The sequence below is a fragment of the Chenopodium quinoa genome, unplaced genomic scaffold (genome assembly GCF_001683475.1).
Source record: "Chenopodium quinoa cultivar QQ74 unplaced genomic scaffold, ASM168347v1, whole genome shotgun sequence".
In the NCBI taxonomy this organism is placed as follows: Eukaryota; Viridiplantae; Streptophyta; class Magnoliopsida; order Caryophyllales; family Amaranthaceae; genus Chenopodium; species Chenopodium quinoa.
The window spans coordinates 12,811,346-12,836,320 of NW_018742738.1; the positions used below are offsets into that span (position 1 = coordinate 12,811,346).

Consider the following 24,975-nt stretch of genomic DNA (forward strand, 5'->3'; position numbering starts at 1 on the left):
ATTTATCCAATCGGTATTCGAACTATTTTAAAGACTGGATCCTTTTTAGGCAGGCGGTCCTGTCTTTTGTAAATTAACCAAGTAGGAAAGTGGTCTGACCAAGTAAACATGAGTGTTACCTAGTCGCCAAGGAACTGAGTAGTTGAGATAACAAGCGGTGGGTACCGGTTGTTTCCCTTTATTCAATATTTGTTGGCTTTTAACTCGTAATTTGTTAACTTAGCAGGAGTAGTGGTTGAGAGCCCCTGTTTGATAAAAACAAGCGGACGACTCATACCTTTTAGGCTCCATACTAAGTTTGAGGGAGTGACTATATGTTAACATAGGAGTTACTTAGTCTCCGTCACACTAGATTGAGTAGTAGAGGTTCCAGGCGGCGGAGGCCGGCTGATCCCCTTGATTCGCCAATGTTTGTTGGCTATTAACTCAATAGGTTACCTAGTAGGAATAGGGGTTTGAGTGCCCCTGTTTGCCAAAAAAACAGGCGGTCTACTCAAACCTTTCAGGTTCCATACCAAATTTGAGGGAGTGACTATGAGTTAACATTGGAGTTACTCAATCGCCGTCACTCTTGCTTGAGAAGTAGAGGTCCCAGACGGCGGAGGACGGCTAGACCCCTTAATTCGCCAATGTTTGTTGGCTATTAACTCAAGAGGTACCCCCTGCATTTATCCCAAGTAATACAGGCGGTCATCTGACTCAGATGTCAACTGCTACCACTAGTTTGGTTAGTGATGGAGTTATCCTTGTCTCAAAAACGGCTACGTGGTTGCCCTTGGGGACAGTCGTATAGGTGTCGTGTAATTAGTTTATAGAGCAATGTTCCACCCAAAAGGGAGCTGCTCTCTGCGACGAATTTCATCCGGAGGGATGCCGCCGGACGCCTGCTATGATGTTGGGACAGGTCGTATTAGTTTTGTAGATTTGATCAGTTAGCTTGGCGCCTGGTCTGATCATTCGGCCTGTGGCCTTGGTAAGTTCTTGGTGATCGTAGATGCTAAAAGAAGGGTAGCCGCCTGATAGGCACAGGGTCGGCCAGGCCCTAATCTTTTTAGCTAAGTATTAGTGGGGTGGCTATGTGTTTGGAACCAGTCGGCCATCTTCTTATGGAGAGTAGCCGACTATATGTCCAGACGACATGCCCCTATTGTGAGTAAAATACTCAATGGAGAGTAGCCGACTGTAAAGGTACAGACGGCATGCCCCTCTGAAGTAAAAATACTCAATGGAGAGTAGCCGACTGTAAAAGTTCAGACGACATGCCCCTCTAAAAATAGAGTAAAACTCAATGGAGAGTAGCAGACTGTAAAGGTACAGACGGCATGCCCCTCTAAAAAGTAAGTAAAAATTAAACATGGAGAGTAGCCGACTATTTGTTAGTAGGCGTGCCCCTCTTAGTACGAAATTGAATAGTAAGTGCAAACTTTTATTAAGTAGCTCTTGACTATTTACATCATTCAAAAGAAATATTTCTTAAGATTATCTACATTCCAAGTTCGAGGCAACGGTTGTCCGTCTGGTGTTTCCAGACGGTAGGTACCGTCCCTGACTTCCTCATAGATTCGGTAGGGTCCTTCCCAGTTGGGAGTTAGTTTGCCAGACTCATTAGCCCTACCAACTGCTTCCATTTTTCTAAGTACAAAGTCCCCTACTTTGAGTGGACGCCTGTGTACTTTTTTGTTGTATGATCTAGTCATTCTCAGGCGATAGATCTCATGGCGCAAGACAGCATTGCCCCTCTTTTCAGGAAGTGAGTCTAATGTCAGGCGCATGGCTTCCCAGTTTGCCTCTTCGTCATATAGCATTACTCGAAGAGTCGGCTCGTAGTGTTCTATTGGAAGAACAGCTTCCGCACCGTAAGTTAGGAGGAATGGAGTTTCTCCAGTCGCCCCTTTTTCAGTCGTCCTAATGGCCCAGAGAACATGTGGTAGTTCATCCGCCCAAAGGCCGCCTGCTCGTTCAATCTTTTTCTTGAGACCGTCTGAGATGATTTTATTAAAGGCTTCTACCTGGCCGTTTGCTTGTGGACGGCCGACAGATGCAAAGTAGTTTGCAATTCCTTGGTCACCCAACCAGCTTTTGAGAACAAGCGTCTCAAATTGGGGACCATTATCAAAAACCATAGACATGGGAACCCCGAACCGAGTGATGACATTTTTACAAATGAATGAAATTACATCCTTCGTCTTGATTCCCTTTACAGCCTCCGCCTCTACCCATTTAGTGAAGTAGTCGACGACAACAAGTATGTACCTCCTTCCGCCTGTAGCAGGCGTATATGGACCCAGAATATCCATGCCCCACTTAGCAAACGGTAGTGGGCTATGAATGGTAGTGAGGTCAGTAGCCGGACGGTGAATTAGCTTGCCAAACCTTTGGCACTTGTCACATTTTTTCACCATCTCCATTGCATCTGCTTCTAAAGTAGGCCAAAAGTAGCCCTGCCGCCTTGCCCTTTGAGCAAGCGTCCTACCGCCTATATGAGAAGCACAGTAACCAAAGTGAAGATCGTCTAGTATCTCTCGTCCCTTTTCTGGAGTAACACACTTTAAGAAGGGTTGAAGGTACCCCTTTTTGTGAAGTTCTCCCTTTATCATTTCAAAACAGGTGGCTCGTTTTTTCAGTGCTGCCGCCTGTTGAGGATTATCCGGCAGCGTACTGTTTGTCAGATATGCCCTGATTGAATCCATGCAGGTTGAGCTTCTGTCTAGGATTCCAATAGGGTTTTCCTCGATGCTTCTCTTCTCCATTACTTCCCAAAAAACAGTTCGAGGAGTATCAGAGGAGGCGGATGATGCTAATTTTGATAGTGCATCCGCCTGGTTGTTTTCTGATCTCGGTACTTGGATCAGATGGAAATCCTCAAGGGAGCCGACTGCTTGTCGGACCGCCTGTAAATACTTGATCATGGCCGGATGGGTTGCTTCGTATTCGCCATTGTACTGACTCACTATCAATTGTGAATCGGAACAGGCGTCTATTTTTCTTGCCCCTGCCGCCTTGCACATGCGGATCCCGGCTAGTAAAGCTTCATATTCTGCCTCATTGTTTGAAGCCTGAAAACTGAAGCGTAGAGCATACTCGTACCTGTCGCCCTCTGGCGACTGACATATGACGCCTGCTCCACAACCATTTGAAGTAGAGCTTCCGTCCACATATACCTTCCATACTTGGTCTGGAACTTGAGAGTCAGGAGGACGAGTCATCTCTACAATAAAATCAGCAAAGGCTTGCCCCTTCACTGCTTTTCTAGGCTCAAATGTAACTTCGAGGCTCTGTATTTCTATGGCCCATTTGATCATTCGGCCTGACGACTCCATGATGGTAAGTGGGCGCTTGATAGGTTGGTCTGTATACACGACGACTGCATGTGCCAAAAAGTAGGGCTTCAATTTTTTAACAGCCATGAAGAGTGCAAGACCAAATTTCTCCACTAGGGGATACCTCAACTCGGCATTTTTCAGTACGTGACTGACAAAGTAGACCGGGAGCTGACAGTCGTCTCTTTCAGCAAGGAGAACAGCGCTTAACGCATGATCAGAGACGGCCAGGTACATGTAGAGTACCTCTTTGGGCAAAGGGCTGACCAGCCTCGACAAGGAATGCAAGTGAACTTTTAATTTCTGGAAGGCGGCCTCATCATCCGGCCCCCATTCAAACCTTGCCTTTTTATTAATTGCCTGGAAAAAGTATAGGCATTTGTCGCCTGATCGGCTTAGAAATCTTCCCAAGGCCGCCAGACAACCTGTTAACTTCTGAACCTCTCGGATGGTACGAGGCGACTGCATGTCAATGACCGCCTGCACCTTCTCAGGGTTCGCCTCTATTCCTCTCTGATTGATAAGGAATCCGAGAAATTTCCCAGACTCAACTCCAAATACACATTTCTTGGGATTGAGCATGACATGGTGCCGCCTGAGTGTGGCGAAAGTTTCTCGGAGGTCCGACAGATGATCTTTCTGAAGTTTAGTCTTGACAATCATATCATCAATGTATGCCTCGACGTTTCTCCCAATCTGATCAAAGAACACAGTGTTTATCATTCGTTGGAAGGTAGCCGGGGCATTCTTAAGACCAAACGGCATGACCGTGTAACAGTATAACCCCTGATTAGTGACGAAGGCCGTCTTCTCCTGATCTTTCTTCCATAAAGGAATTTGATGGAAACCAGAATAGGCGTCCATGAAACTCATCAAGGCATGGCCGGCTGTTGAGTCGACCAGGTTATCAATTTTAGGCAGAGGGTAACTGTCTTTGGGGCACGCCTTGTTTAAGTCTGTGTAGTCTACACACATTCGCCAGGTGCCATTCGGCTTTTTAACAAGCACCACATTTGCAACCCAGTCTGGGAAGTAACATTGCCGAATGAACCCTGCATCAAGTAATTTTTTAACTTCGGCGGCTGCCGCCTGACTTCTTTCTTCGCCATGGTTCCGCTTCTTTTGCCGTACCGGCTTCTTTTTCGGATCCACGGCCAGTTTATGTACCGCCTGATCAGGACTAATGCCTGGCATTTCATGGACTTCGAATGCAAAGATGTCCTTGTATTCTTTCAATAGTTTGTGAAAGTTTTCACCAAGGTTTCTCAGAGCAGTCGTCCCAACTTTGACTGTTCGGTCAAGACGTGAGTCGTCTAAGATCAGGTCCGCATGCTCACCAGCTGGCTGAGGGCGGAACTCATCCGGCCGCTCCTCTGCCAATGATTGCTATTTTCTTTCTTTTCTTGCGGCCCCTGTCTGGGATGCCTTTCTCTTTTTGCCGCCTGCTTCTTGAACAGGCGCACTCTCCTTGTCAAGGTCTGTTTTTTCACCGCTTGACCCAGTAGCCATAACAGTGGGCTTGACATCCGAGAGATAGCACTCTCGGGCCATCCTCTGATCTCCCCTTAGGGAGCCGACTGTTCCATTATCCCTCTCAAACTTGAGCTACATAAGAGATGGAATTATAACAGCCTTGGAATTATTCAGGGTAGGTCGACCCAGAATCATGTTGTAGGCCGAGAGTTCCTCTACTACCAGGAACCGGACTACCATGTGTCGTCCTTCCCCTTTTTCGCCCAGGCGGATGGGTAAATCTACTCGTCCCAGTGGGTGGACGACTCCTCCTCCAAACCCTACTAAAGGGTGGGAGGCCGGATGTATGCAATCAGTCTGATATTTTAGTTTCGACAGACATTTGCTACTGATGAGACCTGAGGAGCTTCCGGTATCTATGAGGATTCGGCCAACTCTCTGGTTGGCCACTTTACATTCAATAACGAGAGGGTCGTCATGCGGCCCCCTTACCCCTCCTAGATCTTCTTCAGTGATGACAATCTCAGGAAATGAATATTTGGACGGCCGTTCTTGGTGAACGGAATTTACATCTAACCGCCTGATATTGTCTTTGTTGCCCCTAATAGTGGAGCCGCCTCCTGAGAAGCCGCCTGCAATAGTGTAGACGACTGCATCATCTGTATCGGAGCTGTCGGCCTGTTGATTCTTTTTGGCCGACTGCTTTTTTGAGGAAATGTTCCCCGCGGATTTCTTGACATAAGTGTCAAGATCACCTTGCTCAGCCAGGCGGTCTAGGTACCGCATGAGACTGATGCAGTCATTGGTGTGATGACCAACATCATCATGATAAGCACAGAATTTATCTTGGTTCCGGTTGTTTGCAGAACCCTTCATGGGGACCGGCTTCTCAATTGAGATCCGTCCCTTGATTTCTTTTAGGATAAACTGGTTATCCTTGTTAAACGCATACTTTGGGGAGTATGGTTTGAATTCTTTTTTCTTTTTCTGGGCCGGCTGTTTAGAGGAATCAGACGCCCAGACCTCTTTTCTGTTCTCATCTTTGTTTGACGACTGTTTCTGTCGTCCTTCTCTTTTGTCGAACCTTTTCCCGTCCGACTGTTTTATCGTACAAAGATCATTCGCCTGTATATAGGCTTCTGCTTCAATCAAGGCCTCTTGAAGAGTCGCCACCCTTTTTCGAACCAAATCAAATTTGAAGGTAGACCCGTCTTTGAGACCTCTGAAAAAGTCAGTATAAGCTACCTCATCCGGTAACCCTTGAATCTGTATTCTCATCAGGTTAAACCGCCTGATGTAAGAACGAAGCCCCTCCTTCTCGCCCTGCTGAATTGTTCCCAAATCAAGGGTCGTTTTCTTCGCAGGGATGTTCATGGCGAAGTTGGAGGCAAATAAGTAAGCAAGCGTCCTGAAGCTATTTACACAACCAGTCGGTAGGTTGCCGAACCATTGCTGTGCGATTCCTTTGAGAGTCGCTGGAAAACACTTGCACCAAGTGGGATCATCCAACCCTTGAAGGTACATCAGGTTGGTGAATGCCATCAGATGGTCTTCTGGGTTAGTAGTGTCGTCATAGGCGCCTACTAGTACATTTTTCACTTTGGTCGGCTAAGCGGCTTCAGTAATTTCCTTGGAGAAGGCCGACGGCTGTTCACCAAGTCTAAGCAACCGTAGCTGCCAGTCCATAGGTTGGACGTTTTTTGCTGCAGATCCACCAAACGGAGGTGGCTGCAAAAAATACTGTTGTTGCGGCACAAATGGTAAGTTTGGTACCGCCTGGTCACTATGAAAGCCGGACTGACGGGAGGTGCCGCCTGACTGGCTCTCATGGTACGACTGAGTATGCCTCATCGAGGCCTTTCGCAAACTGTCTTGAAAGTTTGAAGTAGAGGCCGACTCTGACAATCGGTCACTCTTCTTCTGCTCTAGCAGTAGCCGAGCATCTGTGAATGTTTGCTTCGACCCGTCCGCCTGAATATGACGAACAGGTTTCCTATTTCCTATAGGATAACGGAATTTTGTGAAATCAAGGGCAGGTGGCTCCCGCTTCCTAGATTTAGGATGAGGAGTCGCCTCTCGCCCTTGAACTGGCTTCCTCTTCAGTGAAGTGGAGGGTTTCTTGGCCGACTGCTCCTTGACTGGAGCAGGCGGCTTCTTGTTGATCAACTCTTGAATCTCTCCCTTGAAGTCCCTCATGAAGGTCATGAGTTCGTTCCTTGTGATGGGAGCAGACCCATCAGTCGGCTGTTGCCGAACAGGCGGTGCGCCTGCTGGCTTGCTTCCTGTTTGAAGATGCTCCCGTTCCCTCCTTTCGGTATGACGGGTACGTCGGGCCCTTAGGGTCCCGTCTGAAGCTGTATGAGCTTCAACTTCAAATTCACTTTCGGTATCATGGTCCGACTGAACTTGAGGGTCGTCTAGGGGACGCCTCTCTTCAGGAGTCGGTACAGACTTGGATGCCATCTCAGAAGTACTCTCCCCACAGACGGCGCCAAATGTTTCGGGGTTTTCTGATGTCCTGCGGGAGAGTTACAATTCCGAGACTGGAACCGGACGCCTGTACCTGCAAAATAACGGAGACTCCTGGGAGCTCCGCCTCCAACGGTCAAGTTAGTACCTGATTAAGGAGTAATTAATGCGGAAATTAAAGTGATTTTGTCTCTCTAGGTGAGAGTGTTTAATGTAGGTAATCTGCTTTGTTAGCGAGATCAGCCGGTTATTACTGTGTGTAATTAATGTGTTTTTTCCGTAATGTTTCTGTTCTTCCCCTTAATGAGGATTAAGGGAGGTATTTATAACCTTGGAAAACGTGCCCATCCTAGGTTTAGGTAAACCTAGGGCCGATTGGGCTTCCCTCGGAAGTTGGGCCTGGGTGGCCGGTTTCTCCATTAGGCATGGAGTATGCCACATGTCTTGACATAACAGGTCCAAGGTGGACGAATAAGCGCGTGCCACGTGGGAAGCCCTGACTGTTCCAACTGGGGGACACTTGGCAGGACCTGATTGGTCCACGTGGCGCATTCCGATTGGTGGGAGCAAAATCCCCTAATCAAACACCATCTTAAGGATGATGTCTTTTTATTGAAAGCAATTAAAGAGATTTTGGGGCTTTCCACCGGTAAAACCAGCGGAAGCCCCTACAATATTCACAAATAAAAACCAAGAATGAAGGAGATGAAGAAAAGTAGGGAAGGATTGAAGAAAAAACAAAAAAAAAAAACCTAGCAAAAGAGGCTAGGAAAAACCCTCCCAAGGGAAAACCCTAGAGGGAACTATCTCTCTCTAAAAACTAGGGAGAGAAAAAAGCACGTGTCACTTTTTAATTGGTCAGATACTTTTTTGTTTTATTTTACAATTTTTTTATTTTAATAAATGACTTTAATATAAAATGTTGATTTGTATAATTAAAAAAAATAATTTTAATTTTAAAAAATTCCCTTAGTACCCCCTGCCCCCATACCCCCGTGAAACACCCTACAACCACCACCCCTATGAAACCCACCATGGCCGCGAGCCCACCCACCCCCGTGAAACCCCCACCGTAATTCTCGCTTCTCCGTCCTCTATCCATTGATGCAAGCAAGTATATAGTGTCAGGGTCGAAAATGAAAGGGTAAGGTAGAATTTTAGATGAAGTGGTCGGAAGTCGATTTTAATGGCGCTGGGATTTAGGTGAAGTGGGCGGGTTTCCTGTTTAGGGGTTGGCCGGAATTTCAGAACCGATGAGAATATAAACTCAGGGATTCGAAAATGAAAGGGAAAAGGTGAGGGCTGCCAGAGTTCGAATTTGGGAGGGGAATGGGGTAGGTTGGTCGAAAAGGAGAGGGGAATGGGGTGACGTGGTCGGAAAAGGGAAGTGAAGGGCATGGGATGGTCGCCGAGGCTAGTCGGAAGGGAGGGGAAGGTGGCTGTCGGAAAATCCATTGTGCTGCTGGAATGGTTGGGGAAGAACAGGGTGGGTTTTACATTTTTCTTTTTTTTTTTTATTTATATATTTTCTTAATTAAAAATCAGTTTCTTGAAAAAGAAAAATATAAAATCAAATTAAAATTTCTAACCTAACAATGCAACACGTGTCTTGGTAACCTTTTAAAAAGGTTACCGGTTTTTTGTCCTATTTATGGAAGATCAGGGTCAAAGGTCGTAATATTTCGGGATAATCCAAAGGTCGTTATATTTATGGAAGACTACTGAAAGGTCATAATATTCCAGACAATTTTTCCAAATACAAAAGAGCATATTCACAAACTAAGCATAAAGAAGTCAATTGCTTAATGGCTATAATGGGTCAAGGTCATCGAACAAGAATTTAAAAGTGAACAAATTCTACAAATTTAGCTCTAACACCTATTTCCCCACACAAACACACACAAAACTTTACAATCTTTATACTTCCTACGTATTTTAATAAATGTTACACTTACTAAATACGATCATGTCTTAATAAATATTATAATTCCTTTTTTGGTAAAAACTACATCTAAATATAGTATCTCTCTTCTTCCATGGTCCCCATCCAAACCCATAAAAAACTTTTTTTTTATTATTTATTTTTTCTCACATTAATTACTTTTCAATAAACTATTAACGAACTAGGTTTCTTTTGGGGGCTTTCAAAGAGAGGTTAGTGATGTACCATGAAATACATAACGAGGGGTTTATCAGTAATTTCTCAACCAATTTGAAATTTTCCACATGTAAAACCCGTTTTGTTGTGGGTCCTATGAACAGTAGTCCTGTTATATGAAAAATATTTTTTATGTCTTCCACTTCTAACATTTTGCCCCCTTTCTCTGATTTGCCTGATCTTTTATTTATTTCTCTCTCTTCAATTTTTCAAGTTACTTTCTTTCTCTCTCTTTGAAAATTTCTGGGTTCTCTTTTATTTAATTTTTTTTTATAATTGAAGGGAAGGTTCATCTTTTTACTTTCTTTGTTTTTTTATACTGAAATTTGATTAAATTAACAAAGGTTAGTACAGATGTTGAGTAGAGTAAGTAAAAAAAAATTATGCGCGAATTGTTACAGATGTTGTTGCTTGTGTTGATGTGCTAGAAGATGTTGCTGCTTGGTGTAGCTACTGACTCCTTGTTGTTGTGCCGATCAATTGTGATTTTTTTTTTAATATTATAGTGTAACCTTGCAGGTTATTACTATAATATATTAATAAAAATTTCAAAGTATATATATAACATCAATGGCTGAATCCCATCAATGGCTTCTATTCGCCCACAAAACACACCACAACCCCTTTTGTGACAATCTTTTTCTACTGCCATATTTTTTGTTTGATTCACATTGAAATTTATAACTGGTTGTGTTCATAGCGATGTTCGACCTCCAATTTGATCGAAAATCAAAATCATTAATTTATGTAATTCGATTGTCAGGTTGTTATGAAAATATGACGCCCTTTAAGATGAGGTGAGAGAAAGCCCAGATTAAAAGAGAGAAAACTTATATCAAGGGAGAGAATTCCATGAAGCACATGAAATAGAGTCGTGATTTTTTTCTTAAAAAAACAGAGCATTTGATCTGATGAGAGCAGTAAATTTTGAAGCTTGACACCGGTTACGCTTATTTTCCTCAACATAGCGCTTAATGAATCTTATAGTGCTTAGAGGGTTCAATGGTACTATAAGGACATTGAGTAGTATTCACTATTGATCGATGCAAACAAAGTTACTTTCACAACCAATCATGATTTTATACTCGTATAAACTTGATTTCAATAATAATCATTTAATTAGTTATATTGGTTTCAAATTTAATGCTTCATATTTAAATAACATATCTTGTTCATTTGATATATTTATAACTTATTTTTTTCATTATCTATTTACTTCTTATTTCTAATTTGTTAGGTAAATTTATACGTTTAACTATCTAATCGCTTGTTATTGTTGAAAGAATCAAAACCTTTATAGATTTTTAAACGAATTAATGTTTAGGATCAAAGCCACATATGTAGTACATAAGACCCTAATGTATAAATCTTAAACCAATGATTGTGTTTTAGGATTAATATAAATACAATGGTACCCTAATGTATTTTAAATGAACCCTAAGAATTTTCAATCGTAGTACATACGACCCTTTAATGGTATCCATAGAGGGTTCACTGGTATCTATCCTTGTACTCTTAGTAAAACCCTTTTATTATACATACAATACGGTTGAACATTATAAAGATGTTTTCTAGTACTACCCTAGAGACCTCCAACGAAACCCTTGTATTATATAGACAATACGGTTGAACATTATAAAGATGTTTTCTAGTACTACCCTAGAGACCTCCAACGAAACCCTTGTATTATACAGTTGTCCATTTTTTTAACTCAGTGAAGCATATGCACGTGAAGCTTTAAACAATATAAGCAAACACATACCCTTGACACCCTGGTAGTAGTACCCTAGGAACCTTTAGCGAAACCCTTTTATTATGCAGTTTAACATTATAAAGATGTTTCTAGTAGTACCCTGGAGACTTTTAACGAAACCCTTGTAGTATACAGTTGTACATATTTTTGACTCAGTGAAAGTATATGTATGTGAAGATTATAAAACATTATATGCAAAAATGAAATAAAAAAAGGTGAAATGTACATTTTCCCCACTGTTGTAAACATATGAATGTTAAGCTAATTAGGTGATCATGGATTATGTATGGTAGTATTTGCGGTTTTATTGAAACAAGATCTTAATTAGTTCTCTTGTACGAAGTATATAATAAGATTTATAACAATCCATATTTAATGTGACTGTATGATGAGATCTATAAGATGACTTGATAGGGTTATGAGCTCCATGTAAACTTAATTTGAAGCTATCAATGGTACTTGTGTGATGATTGATGATACGCATAACGACACAAGTATATTTTATTATCAAGCATATTCTCAATCATCATCACCGTTCATTAACAATAAATTGCTACATATTTCGAGGAAGTTAAAGTTGATTCTATTAATTTTGTAAGTCAAAATGTTATATTTTTGAAACTTTTCAAGTCATTTTAGATAATCTTTTTTTAAAAAAAAAAAAAAAAAAAGATAAACAAATGAGAGATTTCTAATGCAAAAAAAAAAAAAAAAAAAAAAAACAGCTAGGCAATCTCTAATGCAAAAGCATGAGAGATTTCTTTTAGCAATAACAAATGAAAACAAAATACTTCCTCTGTTTTTTTTAGTTGACACATTTCTATTATCACGCTTACCAACGCATGTTTTTAACGCTTAATAACTTTAATTATCAACATTATAAAAATTATAAAAAGTGGAAAATAAATAAAATATACATATAAACGATTCAAACAAGATCCCACATGAATATGTTTTATTGTATCTATAAACCACAAAAGCGAGTCAAAGCGTGTTGTGAGAATAGTGTAAAAGTCAAACAGTATCAACTAAAAAAACGGAGGAAATATAAGACATTTAATTTCTTTTAGCTTAAAATAAAGCTCTCAACAGTGTAGCCAGGCAATCTCCAATGCAAAAGCATGAGAGATTTCGTTTAGTAACAAATGAAAAAACCATGATATGTCTTCAAATCTCTGCTGACATAATTGGTTTAGCTTTAATCATAGCTAAAAACGAAAATAACATCATACTGCAAAACTCAAGATAAATTATCATATGTAGTACTAAATTATCATTTACATAGTACTATAAGAGTTAATAAGAAATATTTTTATACATTATTAATGCTATGCCTCCAAAAATAAATACTCACCAAAAATATGTACTACAAGGGTTTATCATAATTTTAGTGTCAAATTAAGGAAGATAAATGATAGACAAACTCAATTATAAAAATTTAAATAACGTGTTGGCGTCTTAAAAAAAAAATAAACTTTGAGCAAAAATAAAGCTGCTTCAATTAAGTGTATGTGGATATTGAGGAGAGAGGAGAGTAATACAAGGCTAAGAAAGAAATGAGAAAAGATAAAATATTAAAATTTTAAGTATTGCCCCACCATTTTCCCATTTGTTTTTTTATTCACCTGTGGGTCCCATATCGTTATCAAATTTTACTATACAATTATATTTTCCCTCCAATTCCTCACCCCGTTACACCAAAAGTTGCATTTTATTACAAAAGTTGTTATGTTAATGTATTTCTATATACATAACTAACCTCCCTTACTACTTTCTCGTTTCGTTTACAATTTTATAATAACTCAACTACCCCAAATATCTTTTATTTTATTTAAGTCAATTATATTGTGTAAAACTATGTACCGGTCAAAGTATAACGCTTAGTAAAACACGAAAGAAGTAATAATATATGAATGAAAAGAGGTGTCATGCAAAACACTAGTCACATCTTGCATTGCTCAAGTCCTTTTCTCTCGTCTATGCACCTTACCACCAATAACATCTATCACCTCATCTCAAGTGAGAAACATGCGATAGTTTACAGGTTACATACTTAACAAGCAGTGAGGTCAACACATCACCTTTAGACAAAACGCTACCACCACAACGCATCGTCACTCTATACACCTATGATCCACATAACTAGGGGTGCTAATTGAGCAAGTCGATCACGAGCTAAGGGATGCTTGACTCGACTCGAAAACTTTTTTCATGTGCTCAACTCGTGCTCGTTAAAGTTTTGAGCCAATAAATCCTAATCGACTCGTGTTCGTTAAAGTTTCGAGTTGAGTCGAGTAGCTCAGGACAATCTCATTAAAATTTTGGCCCTTCTAAAATTATAGACCTTTATTATTTTTGCTCACTTTATATAGTTTTCTTTTATTATTTTATTTATTATTAAAGATTTACTCTTTCTTTTTTTATAATATAAGTTAACTCTTATTACGTGTCAAATTTGTTCATGGTAATAACTTTATTTGTAAATTCTATATTAATAAAATATATTATTGAGTTGCTCACGAGTTTATCGAGTCGAGTTAGAACTTGCTCAACTCGTGCTTGTTAACATCTCGAGTCGAGTCTAGCCAACTCGAGCCGAGCTTTGATGGAGGTTTGAACGAGTCGAGTCCGAGTTGCTCACCTACACATAACCATGAACAATAGAAGAAAGCGCACTGCTTCTAAGATGGAATTTTATCATTTTCTTTTTCATGTTAAACCTCCTTACGCAAAAACTTGACAAATTATCGCCTTTCTTTCATATCCCTGCATTGGTTTGAATAAAAAAAATATAATAATTTTTTTTTTTTTTTTGTTCTTTCTTTCTTCCCACAAGCCATGACCAATGAACCTTTGATGAACTTCCATTGACCTTCAACAAAATAACCGGCATGACCATCATCATCTAACTTTTTCACGAAAATCAAATTTACAAGATTATCTGTATCACGTCTGACATTTTTTAGGTCAACCTACAACTAATGAAAGTATGATCACTTTCCTTCTTCAATTCGTCCAACAAAGTACAACTCCTCACTATTATTTGCAAAGTCCGAAGTATTTCACCCTCAGTAATTTTTATTCCTGTTTTTTCTGAGGCCTTTTTGTCTTCAACTACATAAGCTTTTCTGTGATCAAAAGAAGAGTTGAGATCCTTTTACCAACTTCTTCATTTATAAAGCTTGAGTTCACCATTTTTCCATTGTAAGTTTCCCCTCAATTTTTAGGTGACACAACAGAAAATTTACCAACTATCTAGCAAAAAACGAAGGAGAAGACTACTACTACTACTACTACTAAGGAGGTTTTCAATTCTCAATGCCTCAATTGTTCTATGCGTGGATTTGCACTTTGCTGTCTCACAAGCTAAGTCATCTAAGACAATGCTTAGTTATCACGCGCCCACCTAGGTGGGTATATATGTAAATCATGTTGGGTGGACCGAAGGATGTGGTGACTAATGGGTGTGGTAGTTGATGGTTGTCGTGGGAGTGAGGGGTGGTGACTGATGGAGGGTGATAAATGTGACAGTGAATGTTATGGTGCGAGTAAATAGTGCCCATTGGCTAGTGTCAATGTTAAGAGGGTGTGTTGGTGGCTGAGATTGGCGGTGGTGGGCTAGTGGGGGTGGTTGATGGTGAATGATGTTTAATGTGCAAGAAGAGGAGAAAAAGGAGGGATAAATTGCTTTGTGTAAAAATGCCTAGTAATGTAGGGAAGAAGTTTAGAGAACCCTTTAGGCTATGTTTGGATAATAAAAAAATGGAAGGAAAGGAAGGGAAGGGAAAGGGAGGGAGACAAACTTCCTTGTTTGGATAATATGTTGGGGGAGGGAAGGAGAGGGGAGGGAGGGATCCATTTTCCCTCCTCCGTTAATAAAGACCATCCCTTCAAAATTGGAGATATTTGGAGGGAAAATGGAGCTCATCATTTCCTCCACTTTCCCTTCCTTCCCCTTCCTCCTATTTCCCTCCCTTCCATTTCCCTTCTAATTTGTTATCCAAACATAGCATTAAGCCAACAGCTATACAAGCGGTTAAGATCCACATTTGCGACGCTTCTGATTGATTAAAGCAAAGATGACAGACACTTGAAGAGAATGCAATTGGTATAATAATCTAATGCTTTCAGCTTTCAATTGTACCAAGACCACCAACCCTACAGAGGTATATATTCATTTTAATTTAGAGCAACATAGACCAAGAAAAGCACATAATGTCTGATAGTTTTGCAACATCAACTATACGTGTTCTCGACGAGAGGGAAAGGGAACACTAATATGCTCCTGTAAATCCTAATACTTAGTAGCACATAATGGTGATGGGGCAGCGCCTGTGTGCGATGTGTGCTCCGTATCCTCATGTGGTCAGAACATGTTCAAGGGCTTTAGTATTGCAATTTCCGATGGGCTTTAGACTTCAGCGTCGACGATTAGCTTTGTATCAAGCTTGGAAAACTCCATAAAGAAGGCTTTTAAATGCATATATGAATGCAATACGTCATCAACTGCACACATTTCCCTTATGCTATGCATTGATAGCTGCGGAGCACCAATATCTACTGTGCGAATTCCCACGCCACTAGCCAGGATAGGACCAATTGTGGAACCACAAGGCATGTCATTTCGCACCACAAATTCCTACAAATATACAAATTCATCATGTTAATTTTGCACGTCACAAGAAAATAACTAATACTCCGTTAAGGAAGAAACATATGGCACAATCTTTTTTAAAAATAAAGTAAAATGGACATTAGAAATTGGTAAACTAGTAATAGCATTCAAAACGAAATTCCAATCATTGTACATTAGAACCAAGACATGTGGCAACTAGCACTATGCTAATCTATTGAAAAATCAAGACTTGATTGATACGAAGTAGTAACTAGTTCTACCAAAATAATTTTTGTGATAAATAGATAAAACCAGAGCTAGAGTGCCTTTGCAAGCATATTAGAAATTATTGGAAATATGAATCAAGATAAGTGATAATTTTATCAGCTATTTTCCAATAAAAATATGCCTTTTTTTGGCTGACAGATTTGCTCTTTCAAGACAACAATAAAATTTACTTAAATTACAACTGCAATCCTACTTTCACAAGGTGTTTTAATCTAATCATAATCAGCTGAACATAAAGAGCTACTACCTTTTTCCCTTTTAAAATTGAAGCACAAAGACATGGGAATTAGTGAATTAAACCTTTGAAAACGGAAAAAAAAATAAAATAAAATAAAATAAAAAAATAAAAAATAAATTTTTTTTACTATAGTCAAGCCAAATAATCAAAAATCATTTAGAATAGAAGATAAGAAGGATTAAACCTAGAACTATTTTTCTTTCCATTTTGTTAATAGTCAGAAAGTGCTTTAATTTAGCATAAAAAAAGTATTTCATACATGAGTAGATAAATAAAGTTAATATAATATAAAATTTGCAATATGAATGTAATTGAGTTGCTTTTTTATGTTACCAAGGAGTCAATGAACTAGGCTAAGAAGTCACTCATTTGGAAATGATCAAAACACAATGTATTGTAATGCATCTCAACACATGAATACCATAAATATAGTGTGATATGCGTTGCTTCTAATTACAATAACATGATGAAGTAAAATTGAACATGGACCTGAACGGCAAACATACCACACACATGAATCATGCAATATCATCACAATTTTTATGAATATTAGTATGAGCCCAGACCTGAATAGGAAGTTGGTGTATCTGCCCTATCTCCTTGAATATAAAGGAGGTTATAGCATTAGTGGCATAACGCTGATTTGCATTGTGTTTAATAACTAATCCCCCATGCATCTTTGGTTGATGATTCTCTTCATGTTTGTCCTGGAGAATAATTTTCAAATTTATCAAAATCCAAGTGAAGCTTGATCAATTGATGTAAAATTCTGAATTCCAAATTAAAAGAGTCATGTCAACCTACCATGTAGTTAGGGTGTAGCGCATGAGCCATGTCAGCTGATACGAGAAAACTTTTCTGCACAATTTTTTCTAGCATCTGAACAATTAAAGGAAAAGGGAATGAGTTGCATATAAGAGAAGAAAAGATAAAGTATAAAAGCATCAACAATCTTTCTCCAGACGAGGCCTAAGTCCGTACAACTCTACTATGTAATTTCCAAAAACACGATCTCCAACTCCCTCTGTCCACTGTTGATTATCATCCTTATATATATGGCCTTCAACTCATTCATACACGGATATACCACTTATATTATTGATTACATTGAAATTACATTATAATAAGCTCATATCTAATAGGTCTGAAACTACATACAGAAATAAATCCAACAAGAACCGACATGAAAAAATTCTACATTTTTGGGAAAACTCTACATGGTGGAGAAAGTGAGAGCTTGTAGGAACTATTCCATCCAAAACAATAGCAATTGAAGTACACTTTAATTATCAAAATCTCATTACCATCTTAACATCGGAGCAGAAGGCATTAGTAACTCTGGAAATGGTGTCCAATGTGACAGGAGATCCAGCTCCTTGAGCTGAATTAGATCCAACTTCTTCATGATCATAAAGTGCCACCATTCTAACACCAACTTCATCATCAAGACTACCCTCAGGGGATGTAGCATCTATCAACGCCTGAAACACCATAGCAATTGGTAAATCACAGAAGTGAAAGAGTAGTCATCACATGTTTGCTTCACACCACAACCCCCCTTCCCTCTTCCCCCAAAACAAATGTGAAAAATAAAATAAATAACATTAAGGTAGAAAGTCTCACTCGTTTTGAATAACATATCAGTAACACAAGTTTTTTTGTTTGGTAACAATTCTATTTCACTTTGGGAAAAAGTAATAACCACTTGCACATAGTGTCAAGAGAAAAGTGTCACATCAAAATTTGAGAAATACTTTGTATTTGTTTACCGCATAGTATGAAAGTAAAAAAAAAAAAAAAAAAAAAAAAAAAAAAAAAAAAAAAAAAAAAAACCAAAATATAGGGAAACTCAGAATTATCTGATAATTATTTATATGATTGGCCATTGATTTGCTGTGCTTATTCATTTTGTTCCATAGCTTAATTCATTGTGCTTTATCTTTGGCTGATCTTCTATATTCTTATTGCTTTGAATCTTTGATACCTTCACATATTTTTTTGTTTTGTTTTGGTTATAGACGAAGGTGTAAATCAAATCCTATGTCATTCTCTAGTCTCCGGCTCCCCCCACCCCCAACACACACACACACCTCCCTGCTTCCTGTTTGGCCATACAGCCATTTGAGGAACAAAAATATATATTAAAGGATATTATCATGAGAATATAGCACAACTCCTCCCTCCCACCCTAGAGCCGGTTCATCAGATTGGTTTAGGTGGTTGTGAGGAGTTGCAAGGGGTATAACAGTTGGGAAATTTACAATGGATGGATCAGGGCTAGTAATAGCCATGGACTTAGGACTATTGTACTGCATTATGAAGTGCATAAGCTGGTGTGTACAGAAATATGTAAACAGAGTTTAAGGTGGTGCACAAAACATATGTAGTTCTACTAAATTATGTAAGAAGGTTTGAGAGACATTGAGTCCACAGAAACAGCTTGTCACTGAGGCAGTGACTAAGCATTGAATAGTATTTCACTAGGAGTCCAATCAGCACCATTTCACTCAGCTAAGTTGTTGGAGTCCAGTACTTATATGGCCTTTGGTAGTCTTCACAATGTTCATCTTGGTAATCAATAAGGGAGGAGAATAGGGAACTTTGTTTCAGTGAAATGCTTCTGCTGTCTAAAGGATAGTCAACAAATGTCTCATGTGATAATTAGTGATACCTATAGTAAGGACAGTAAGAAAGCATACAGTGATCTCTAGGAATATTTCTTTCACTAACTGGAGGCCTTCTATTCTGAATAGGAATCCAGATCATCCCTTTTCAGTTATGGAGACTAAATTGACACTGGAGCAGGGTTCAGTGGCAAAGATTATGGCTCTGCCCTCCTTCCAACCTAAGTTCTCAGCAATTACATATTTACATGTAGACCCTCCATCCTCGAAAAAAAAAAAAGTCTAATTTCGCCTTTTTCTATTTTTCTATTCATTTTTTATCAGCTAAACTCCACTATTTTATGTTATACACTTTTATCAGCCAAATCCTGCTATCTTCTTTTTAATATCCACCATTAATCAGCCAAACACCATTACCTTTAGTTTTATTCACCCCCTAATGGGAATTTTATTAGGGGGCAGAGAGATAACTTTAACACCTGAGTTCCCTTTCATCAAATTTGTGTAACACTATTCCATTTCAAGTTAATTCACCAATTGTCTTATTCCATATTTGCCCATTTCCTTCTTATAAATTTATAGTTTGTTCTTCCAAATAGTTTGAACCATTCTATGATTACTGCTGTAGTTTTAAACTTAGTTCTTATGTGCATGAAGTTAATGGCGATTATCTCATTAGTTGGCATTTTAACTCTTGATTTCTGATGTATATGTTACCTCGTGTGTGTGTGTGTGTGTACTTTCAATGGTCCAAGATGCAATGTCACATAGTATGCAACATTTATGACTTCATCATTGAAATCAATAATACAAAGTTGTAGACTCAATCCTTCCACGATAGACTTATACTGCTCTGTCTCCAAATAACTAAACTAAGTTTCTTATATATATATATATATATATATATATATATATATATATATATATATATATATATATATATATATATAAGTGTAACGGGTTCCAAATGCTAGTTTCTATTCTTAAACAAATAATGGAAACTGTTTCCATAAAAAGTGACTTGTGGTAATCACAATGAAGCAAAACAGAATAACTAAATAATCAAAGATATACTGCCATGATTAGTGTACTAAAATTTGGTAGGATAGGAATCCAAAAGCCAAACCTTCAAGGAACAAAATGACATGCAAAGATTATCAAGCCTTCCTGAGAAAACAAACTCCTTTAGTGCACCAGCTATCAGACTTGGCTGAGTATCGCATGCTTGCAGCTCAAAATCACATATATCATCAGGTTCACATCCAATTTCCTTCGCTAGCAGCTGGTGAAACAAAATAAAGAATGCAAAGGTAAGCGTAAGTCTCTCTCGTTCAATCAAAAAAATTCTTCATATAATTGATGGAGAAGGATATGACTACTAGAATTGCAAAGAAGTGAAATGCCCAAACCTTAAGCAAGAGGGAATGATGTTTCTGGTTCTCAGTTGATTTTTTTGCCTCAGTCTGAGCTCCATTATCAGCTGAATCATTTTCATTAACACTTCTATTGAGTTCATCCTGGAAATTTTGTACAAGGAATAAAATATAGAGGCTTAGTGAAAAAAAAAAAAGGCAAATAAACAAAAGATTTAAAAGAAAAAATAAAATTAAAATTAGATTTTCTCTTTCCAGGTGTTGGATAACGCTACCCAACAGCTCCTCTTAGAGTCTTAGATCTTGTTAAAAAAAAAACAAAAGAAAAATAAAAAATAATAATAATAATAATAATAATAATAATAATAATAAAAATACTTTTTATCAACACACCTAAAAGGAAACAGCCACTAACAACCCCCTAGAAAAAGTAGTAATGAAAAGTTATTCTGTAGCATGTGAAGAAAGTTGTTACTAACAGTTCCCATGGCTTTGGCCATAATATTCCCACTATCAAAAATCAACATAGGAATCAGGTTGTTTCCACTAAATAAGATATGTAAGGAATAAGAATCTTCAAATATGTTAGAAATTTCCAAACCTTACAGAAAGAACAAAAGCCAAAATCAGGTATCCTCTTAATACAACAACAAAGACAAAATGGCAATTGCAAGATAAAGCGTTTAGAAATACTCTCTTAGAAATAAAGACAATATGTGAAAGAAGCGTAGAAGTAATCTACTAGCTTACAAGTTATCACAAATGGCATACAAATTATTATTTTATCAATCTCATAAGCTTATACTAACAACAATTGAAAATGTCAAATTCTTTTCCACTTAGATTGTGTCCAAGTATTCTTTCATTCAGATATACCTTCATACACCATAAAAAGAATACACACAATATGCTAACTAGATTGAGAACAGTTTGTCATAAAACCTTAATTGATGTCGCCAAGATAGGAGCAAGATGACTTTGTGTATTTGGTTTAAAACCATCGCTACCCCTAATAAAATGACAAGGCATTGAAATTAGGAAAGAAGAAATAACAAACCATCGTAATAATAATTATATAAAAAAAAAAAGTCATAAAAAATCATAACAATAAGAAAGGAAAACTTAAAACAGCATGGTCATAATACATTAAAAAAAAAGCATGGATTACAAATTTACAATTGACAAATGGAATGCAGAGCGTAAATCAAAACTTTACCTGTCTAAGTGAATTGCCAATGTAGGAATCCGCATTATAGGATTATGAATCCTGACAAGCCGGTGAGAGTATGAATGAGAACCATCTTTCACTTTTTTGATGATCACACGTCCGGCAACTGCCAAATCGCGATCAAACCATGTGTGCCACAAGCCACCACCATACGTTTGGACACCAACCTCTAGATATCCCCCTTTAGTTACCTATCAAAAAATGAAATGTTTATTGCGAAAATAATTCTCACATCAACCCTGCTCCTTAGTTATACCCTATAAAAAGTGTCTTTACCTTCGATGTTGGCTTCAATTTCAAACAAGGGCTATCCGTATGAGCACCGACTATATGAAATCCATTCCCAGCAACATATCTATACCAAAATATAGGACATCAGACATCCTTTCACCCAAGCACAAATGAATAAATCTTTAATTTTATGCTATCTTCCGTCCTATGGGAAGGGTGGCTCTTTGAATCACAAAATTATCCATTCACTCACGAAATTAATTCATGTGAGATTCAAAAAAAAACCCCTAATTCCATTGTTCATCATATGCTCAAGCTTTTAACATCATTAATCATTTGATAATTAGTCAACACTCAATAGCATTAGACACTCCCTAATCCTACTCATTGATACCTTTTCTATAACGGTTTCGATGTACGCAACCTTATTGGCTAACTTCAAGTATCTATAAGTATAAACACTAATCATCAACTAAACATTAATCATGAAAACTTGAGAAAAATAAACTGATTATTTTCCAATTCAATAGAATCTTCTTAGAAATTTGAAATTAGAAAGATTGAAAAGCATACTTTTTACCAATGGCAAAAGCAACAATGGTGGAGTAATTTCTAGTGAAGAAATACTTTTTCCCAGCTTGTAAACTCCAATCTTCTCGCTCAGAAAGCTGCTCAAACCCAGCTTCCTTCAATTGTCTCTTGGATTCATCTGAGATTATGCTTCAATTAGTTAAAGGGTAATTAAACATATCATAATCTAATATCAAACAAATCAAACGAAAACTCCCAGATTTTTTCGCCCAATTATTTGAAAAATAATAGTGTCGAAATTGATAGGAGTAATTGGAAAATAATCAGAATTAAAGAAAAAGTTACCAACGGCATGAAAAGCAGTTGGAGAAGCATTCAAAAAATTGATGAGATCTGATGCCACTGAATTTGCATTGTTATCTTGTTGCTTCGCCATGTTTTTCTCTCTCGAATTCTTGAATATCAAAAATCACTGTCGAAGAATTTACGATAGTGCGATGCTTGGCTGCTTGCTTGATTTCCTTAATATTTTTATATTCCCTAACCTTTATGCGGGCCTCAGATATTGTGTCACTTTTTTAATACAGAGTACTTGCTCAAAAAGAACTAAGATCATTTCCAATGGTAGCTGACCTTGTCACGTCAAATATTCAATCTAATATATTTTGTAGCTACAAAATTCTAATGGTTAATTATCTTGTTTGGCAAATGGTTGTTGGCGGTTGGCAGTTGAATGGTTCACTTGGCTTGTTTGACTAGCTGGAATGTTTGGCTGTTTATAATGGCTTTTGAAATTGGTTGTTTAAGCTGGCTGTTTATAAAAGTGTTTGGTAAATTAATTGTTGGTTGTTGGCGGTTTATTAGATAATTTGTGGGCCAATAAGCCAAAAGCCAACAAAAAAGCTACTCAAAGCAGCTTTTTCATTTTGGCTTAAAAGCCAGCTTTTTCGCTGACTAAAAATTCAATTATCAAACACATTTTTTGGCTATTTGACCACCTAAAAAAGCCAAAAGCCAAAACCTGACCAAAAAGTCATTAAAAAGTCAATTACCAAACATGACCATAGTATATTTTAATTTGGAAGAAATATAAATAATTAAAATAGTTTTTATTATACATATGTTATACTTCCTCCGTTTTTCTTTTATTGCACCATAAGGACTTTTACACTATTCACTTAATTTCTTTGACCATCATTTGTGATTTATTCATTAGGAAAAACATAATCATGTGGGATCTAGTTAGATTCGTCTCGAAATTAACTTTTCAAATATCAAATTTTTATAATTTTTACAAAAGTAAAATTGAAGATATTAATAGCTAAAGTAATGCATTGGGAAGTGTGAAATCCCACATGGTGTAATAAGAAAAAAGAACGGAGGAAGTATGTTTAATGGGTGATATTATCTTTGAAAAATCAAGCAACGTAGCTTGTTTGAGCAACGTTACTTAATCTAGCTACATCAATTTTCCACTCCAATGGTAAACTACATGCTTGTAATTTTAATTAATTTGCAAGCAAGTCCCTATTTGTATACCATTGGAGATGCTCTTACTCCCTCCATCCCATTATTTCGTGTCTGTAATTTTTTTTGGGGCATTCCAAAATATTGTCTCTGTTTTTAAAAATAGAATTAATTATTAATTACTTTTCATCTTTTTCATACAAAATACATATATACCCGAAAAATCATTACTAACTTTTTATCCTTTTCATACAATTTTTTCTATTCCCTCCATTTTTTATTAGAGTCCCCTTTCTAACATTTATTGCTCACATAAAAAAGAGAAAGGGGAATTTAATAAAGAGACAGAGGAGTACTTTCTATTAGAATATTTTTCTACTTCCACCATTTTCCTTAATTACTGTGCTTTTTGAGAAATAGGCACAAAATAATAGGATAAAGGGAGTATAACATTGGGGTATATCTTTTTAATATTTTCACCTCTCGAAACCTTAATTTAATTGTGGGTGAGTTAAAAAGAGAGTCCCCTTGGTTAAATAACTTAGTCCCCTAAAAGAGTACAGGTGACTGTAATGGTGGATGGATCTTGGTAGAAAAGTACTAGGAATGCAGGCATGGGTTGGGCTTATTCTTATGACCAACAAAGCTATTTAGAAGGTGGAGGCACTTTTGGAAAAGCATTGTCCTCTCTTCATGTGGAACTCTTGTCGTGTGTTTAGGCTCTTAAGTGGGCGCTTCATAAAGGTTATCAGTGCCTTCTTTTATACACAGAATCGCTCGCTCTTGTACAACTCATTCAGAATCCAAAGAGGAGGGAAGTCCGGCTTCTTTGGACTATTCAAGAGTTACTAAACTCTGGAAAGTCCTTTAGGAAGGGATCAACTCACGCAGGCACATGAGATTGCTAATAGATGTAGGGTCAATTTACATAGCTTTGCTACCTAGTTTTTGTTTAGTTTTCTGTTGTCAAAAAAGAAAAAATAAATAAATAAATAGTCCCCTTTTTATTAAAACAAAAAAGATACGATTACGATTTATTTAAATCTTTTTTTTTTAACGAGAAGAAAAATGATTTCATTTAATGAAAGATAGCCAAAGATACTTGCAAACAATTCCTAGGAAATCTTAATTTTCAACACAAGTACAAATTACCCAAGAACTAGTTACATCGCAAATTCGATTCCAAAAGGCGATTAAAAAGATCTAA

General features: G+C 37.7%; 1 protein-coding gene across 1 annotated transcript; it reads right to left on the reverse strand.

The window, feature by feature from the left end:
- Positions 1–15,263: 15,263 nt before the first annotated feature.
- On the reverse strand, positions 15,264–22,913 carry LOC110724279 (probable aspartyl aminopeptidase). The gene is made up of 11 exons (XM_021903702.1): positions 22,647–22,913; positions 22,344–22,479; positions 21,816–21,894; positions 21,528–21,730; positions 21,254–21,320; positions 20,348–20,455; positions 20,065–20,220; positions 17,619–17,795; positions 17,119–17,193; positions 16,881–17,021; positions 15,264–15,812 (listed from the first exon to the last, which is right to left on the reverse strand). The coding sequence occupies exons 1-11, from the start codon at positions 22,735–22,737 to the stop codon at positions 15,585–15,587; spliced, it is 1,461 nt and encodes a 486-aa protein (XP_021759394.1). The 5' UTR covers positions 22,738–22,913; the 3' UTR covers positions 15,264–15,584.
- Positions 22,914–24,975: the final 2,062 nt, after the last annotated feature.